The sequence below is a fragment of the Otolemur garnettii genome, unplaced genomic scaffold (genome assembly GCF_000181295.1).
Source record: "Otolemur garnettii isolate 467f Iridium unplaced genomic scaffold, OtoGar3 scaffold00018, whole genome shotgun sequence".
NCBI classification, from domain to species: Eukaryota; Metazoa; Chordata; class Mammalia; order Primates; family Galagidae; genus Otolemur; species Otolemur garnettii.
Genome location: NW_003852413.1, coordinates 699768 through 705559, shown reverse-complemented (window position 1 = coordinate 705559; position 5792 = coordinate 699768). Strand labels below are relative to the sequence as shown.

The following is a 5792-nucleotide window of genomic DNA, read 5'->3' as shown; positions in this document are numbered from 1 at the left end:
CCTCCGCCTCCCAAGTAGCTGGGACCACAGGCGCCCGCCACAACGCCTGGCTATTTTTTGGTTGCAGCCGTCATTGTTGTTTGGCGGGTGCGGGCTGGGGATTTGAACCCGCCACCTTAGGTGTACGTGGCTGGTGCCTTAGCCGGTTGAGCTATAGGCGCTGAGCCAAGAAAACATATTTTTAAAAGCACAGTGAAATATAATAAAATGAGAGAAAGAATTCCAGGGTAAGTGGCCCCTGTAGGTTCACAGATAAGAAAGTGAGCCTGGGAGGTACACTGGATGGCTGGGCCAAGTCCAGGGCTTTGGGCTTTGAGGACTCAGAGGTCTTTGGACTTGCACTGAGGCTTGAAGTGAGTATCCCGGGGACCATGTGCTGGGGACAGCTGGTCCAGGTGGCTCTTGGGTCCTCTTAGATGCTGGTGTCTTCTTGAGAATTCCCAAGGACAAAGGAGTGGAGAACCCCAGGTCTGTACAGCCTGGCAGGCACAGCCCTGTAGGAAGTGTGCCCGTCACAGTGACCTCATGGAGGTGGAAGGGGAGCCTGACTTGCATATTTATTTATTTAGAGACAGAGTCTCACTCTATCCTGTCCTGGGTAGAGGTATAGAGCTATGGTGTCATAGCTCACAGAAACCTCAAACTCTTGGGCTCAAGAGATCCTCCTGCCTCAGCCTCCAGCCACAACACCTGGCTACTTTTTCTATTTTTAGTAGAGACAGGGTTCTGTCTCATTCTGGCTCAGGCTGGTCTTGAACTTCTGAGCTCAAGCAATTCACCCGCCTCGGCCTCCCAGAGTGCTGGGATTATAGATGTGAGTCAGCTGGCCTGGCTGTGACTTGCATATTTAATGAACCTCTTTTCCCATAGGACAAGCTGGTTGCCTACAGATGCCCCTCCCTGTCTCACAGAGCAGCCTGAGCCCAGTGTGAGGAGCAGAGATGGCCCTGAGCCCCGAGTGTGCAAGTGAGATCCCTGTGCTGGCTGTCACAGACAGTTCTGTGTCTGAACCACTTGATGGCCCCAACGTGTCCTTCAATGGCTCGTGGGCCATCCCTACAGAACCCAGCTCTCTGGAGGACCTGGTGGCCACGGGTGCTATCGGGGCGCTGCTGTCAGCCATGGGCATGGTGGGTGTGGTGGGCAATGCCTACACGCTCGTGTTCATGTGCCGCTGGCTGCGTGGCTCTGCCTCCATGTACATCTACGTGGTCAACCTGGCACTGGCCGATCTGCTCTATCTGCTCAGCATTCCCTTCATTGTGGCCACGTACATCACCAAGAAGTGGCACTTTGGAGATGTGGGCTGCCGGGTCCTCTTCAGCTTGGATTTCCTAACCATGCATGCCAGCATCTTCACGCTGACCGTCATGAGCAGCGAGCGCTACGCAGCAGTACTGAGGCCGCTGGACACGGTGCAACGCTCCAAGGGCTACCGCAAGCTCCTGGTGCTGGGCACCTGGCTGCTGGCACTGCTGCTGACACTGCCTATGATGCTGGCCGTCCGGCTGGTCCACCGGGGCCCCAAGAGCCTCTGCCTGCCGGCCTGGGGCCAGCATGCCCACCGCGCATACCTGACGCTGCTCTTTGGGACCAGCATCGTGGGGCCCGGCCTGGCCATTGGGCTGCTCTATGTGCGCCTGGCCCGGGCCTACTGGCGGTCGCAGCAGGCCTGCTTCAAGCAGACACGGCGGCTGCCCAACCCACGGGTGCTCTACCTTATCCTCAGCATTGTGCTGCTCTTCTGGGCCTGCTTCCTGCCCTTCTGGCTATGGCAGCTGCTGGCCCAGTACCGTGAGGCCCTGCCACTCACGCCCCGGATGGCACGCATTGTCAACTACCTGACCACCTGCCTCACCTATGGCAACAGCTGCGTCAACCCCTTCCTCTACACACTGCTCACCAAAAACTACCGTGAGCACCTACGCGGCCACCTGCGATCGGTGGGCAGCAGTAGCCCTGGACCTGCAGGCGTCCACAGCTCCCGGCAGTGCCCAGTCCGCTTCCAATGTGGCTTAGGTCACTCCCTGTCCTCCTGTAGCCAGCAGGCCACTGAGACCATCACGCTGTCCCTGGTGGTCTCTGGGGGGCCTGCATCAGAGGGCCCCAGGGCCCCAGTGTGAGCATGGCACAGCAGCTGGAGCTCAGACAGGGAAGGGGCCTGTGCCCAGGCTCCCCCTGTGGCCCCTGTAGAGAGTCCCCCATTCCCCACTGCCAGGCCCTACCCTTCAGTCCTCTTCTGGAAAGTTCCCTACTCTACCTTCCCAATATTGCCCGTTTGTGCGCGCCTCCAGGAGACTGAGGCCTGACCCAGCCTCTGAAGGCTGCAGTGGGTCAGACTCCCTGAGTGGTGAGTGGCCTGCTGGTCCCTCCAGCCCTGGGCCCTCTGGGCGGCTCCACTGCTCACATCTCCAGCCCTGAGCCCTCTGGGCGGCTCCACTGCTCGCACCTCCAGCCCTGGGTCCTCCCCACAGCCCTGTTGCTCACATCTCCAGTGCAAGAACAGTAAAATCTAAGCTCCCTGAGTCCTGCCTCAGCACCTGGGATGCAGGTCTGAGGGTGGAAGGGGGTTGGAGCCCAGTGAGACCCTCCCCTGAAAAACCCCACAGTGTATGGGGAGGCTATCAGTCTGGCTGGGGAGGGCGTGCATCTGCCTTTAGGGCCTTTGCTGGAGACTGGTCCTGCTGTCCCCACACACGGGAGTCCCCCTCCTCATTTGGGGGAGGTACCCCTGAGGCTGCAGGGTGGGAAGTGGGTGGGAGGAACTGCCCAGCAAAGAGCAGAAAGCAAAGCTCAAGGCTGCTCACCCGACCTGCCAGGGCCCCACCAGCCACAACCCACATGGAGCTAAGGTCTGGTCAGCAATGAAATCCAGGTCCCACATCGCAGCACCCTTGGGTAGTCTCTGCCCTACCTACCCCAGCTGCCTTGGGCAGACTGCTGTCCCTTCCTCCAGTTTGTCCTCCGCCTCCCACCTGCTTCTCAGCACCTCGCGGCCAGGCCTGGGGATACTCGTGGCTGCCCCTACCTGTTGCCTGGTGGTGCCCACCTCCTGCAGCCCCAAAGGGGCTCCCATTATTAGGGGCTGTGACCCAAGAGCTAGAGCTGGCACCTGCAGTGAGGGCAGGGCTGTCTCACTGAGCACCTATTCTGGGGCTTTTGATTTGTGCAGGTTTCTCTGGGGTGATGACTCTGCTCTGGACCTAGACGGCGCTGGCTGGTGGCATCACGAGTGGGTGCCACAGAACCTTGCAGTGGCAAGTTTTGTCATGAAAGTTTACCTGAAAAAACGAAAAGAAACTGCAATTTGAGGCCAGGCGCAGTAGCTCCATACCTGTAATCCCAGCAGTGGGAGGCTGAGACAGGTGGATTGCCTGAACTCACAGGTTTGAGACCAGCCTAAGCAAGGGTAAGACCCCATCTCTAATAATAGCCAGGCATTGTTGTGGGCGCCTGTAGTCCCAGCTACTCGGAAGGTTGAGGCAAGAGAATTGCTTGAGCCTGGGAATCTGAGGTTGCTGTAAGCTGTGATGCCATGGCACTCTACCAAGGGCAACAAAGTGAGACTCTGTGTCCAAAAAAGAAAGAAAGAAAGAAAAAGAAACTGCAATTTACTGTTGAATTCAATTGTAGAATGGGGTATGGGGTAGGTACGCCCCCACCCTGGGCTTGGGAACCTCTTCCTGAGGCTCTCCACCCATAGCCTCTGTGATACTTGAGAGGACCTTTGGGGCTTAGAAATCCTTCTTGCGTGAAGCCTGATTCCTGAAGCTGTTGTCTTTGTAGAGAAGCCAGGGCTGGTCTCTTGCTTACTGGTTCCAGCTAGATCTGTATTTGCCTGATGCTCAGATGCTCAGGTCGCAGCCCTGGGGCTGTAGGACTGGGGAGAGACTACTCCTCAGTCCCTCCACATGCTGCCCGCTGGCGCCAAGACAGCTTTTGTGCTAATCACCTGCCTGCACATGCCGTGTGGGTTGAGTATGGTGCCTGGTAGTGGTCCAATCCCAGCCACCACTCACTGCCCCGGCCCCACTTCTCTGGGAGGCCCCCACTTCTCCTGGGTCAGCATAGGCGCAGCTGCTGTTCACCCTGGGAAGATGTGCTGAGTCTCTACAACAAAGTAAATCTCAGATGGGATTTTATATGTAAATGGGAGCTATAAAATCATAGAAGTATGAAGAGAAAATACCAGTAAATATATTTCTAAAATAACAAATGGGAAGGCTGTTGAGGTGTGGCCTAGAACCTAGGACCCTTCAGAAAGAGAGTGAGCAATCTGTTTTACATAAGACATGTAGAATTCCAAAGAAAAGACACAGCCAAAGTGGGAATGGCACACCAAGGAGCAAAGTCGGTGCCACTTACCAACAGCCACATAAATGTTATTCTAGCTCCAGCAATTCCACTGCTAGGATTTTATCTGAACTTAAATATCAGATGTGGATGAAGACTTATGCATGTAAGTGCTCATTTCAGCATTACTTTAAGAACCAAAGAAACCATGGAATTTTCCACAGTTGTTAAAGAGATTATGACATGGTCGTGAGAGGCAGATCATGTTTCAGAGACTAGCAATGACATCATTCTGAAGGTTCACTGAGGGGATAAATCTAAGGCATAATGGTAAATGGAGAAAAAATGGGATGTAAAATTACAAAACATAATCCTGTTTTATTCAGAGAAACAAGAGAGTGTGTGTGAGAGAGAATATGAAGTGTGTGCCTGACTGTGTGTGAGAGTGGGTGGTGTGTGCCTGAGTGTGTGTGTGTGAGAGCATGTGGTGTGCACTTGTGTGTGTGTGTGTGTGATTGTGTGGTATGTGCCTGAGTGTGTGTGCAGTGGCTATTGTGGGCATGTGTAGATGCCTGCACATGTATACACATATGCATAAAAGCTTACTAGATGGGAAAATTTTAGGTAGGTTTTTTTTACTTTATACTTTTGAGTCTTCTCCAAATTTCTCCCAAAGAGTTAATTACAATAAAATCAGAAGAGCAAACTTTAAAATCAGAATTGTTAATTATAATAATTAACAATTATCCTCTCTAGGTCCCCCAGGCCCTCCTACTGTAGGAGAAGAGGGGTGCCTGAGGGGTACACAATGCTGGCAGCAGGTATCATCTAAACTGGAGCCCAGGTTGGCACCACCTGTGCTGCCTCTGGAGGGGAGGGAGGACCTTGTCCTGGGCAGCTTTTAGGGACAGCAGTAGGCCCTGACTGGGGAACAGCTGGTATACCAGGCACCTCACAGTCCTGTGCAGTGGGCTGGTTTGTCTCTAGTGGCCCCAGCTTGGCCGGGTTGCTGCAGGGCAGCAGGCATAGATGCCACATTTCCCAGGCTGACCACAAGGCACAATGGGGCTGTTTCAGATGCTGCTGGCTTGAAGACAGTGGCCTGGCTTAGTCTAGGGCCCGCAGAGCCAGGCTGGGCCACCCTGGACCCTACCTTTCTATCTTCACAGCATGAGTGTGGAGGATGCAGTCCCTTTTATTATTTTTGAGACAGTCATTTCGTTGCCCCAGGCTAGAATGCTATGGCATCACAGCTCATAGCAACCTCAAACTCCTGGTCTCAAGTGATCTTCCTGCCTCAGCCTCCCAGGTAGCTGGGACTACAGATACCCACCACAATGTCTGGCTAGTTTTTCTATTCTTAGGACATATGGGGTCTCACTCTTGTTCAGGCTGGTCTTGAATTCCTGGGCTCAGGCAATCCACCTGCCTTGGCTACCCAGAGTGCTGGGATTACAGATGTGAGGCACTGCGCCCAGCTAAGGTTGTTCTTGTGGGTC

At 54.5% G+C, this 5792-nt stretch overlaps 1 protein-coding gene across 1 annotated transcript; it reads left to right on the top strand.

Moving 5' to 3' along the window:
* The first annotated feature begins 941 nt into the window (after positions 1-941).
* UTS2R (urotensin 2 receptor) lies at positions 942-2123 on the top strand. Its single transcript, XM_003786533.1, has one exon. It carries the CDS (start codon positions 942-944, stop codon positions 2121-2123), a length of 1182 nt encoding a protein of 393 aa, XP_003786581.1.
* The last annotated feature ends 3669 nt before the right edge of the window (positions 2124-5792 follow it).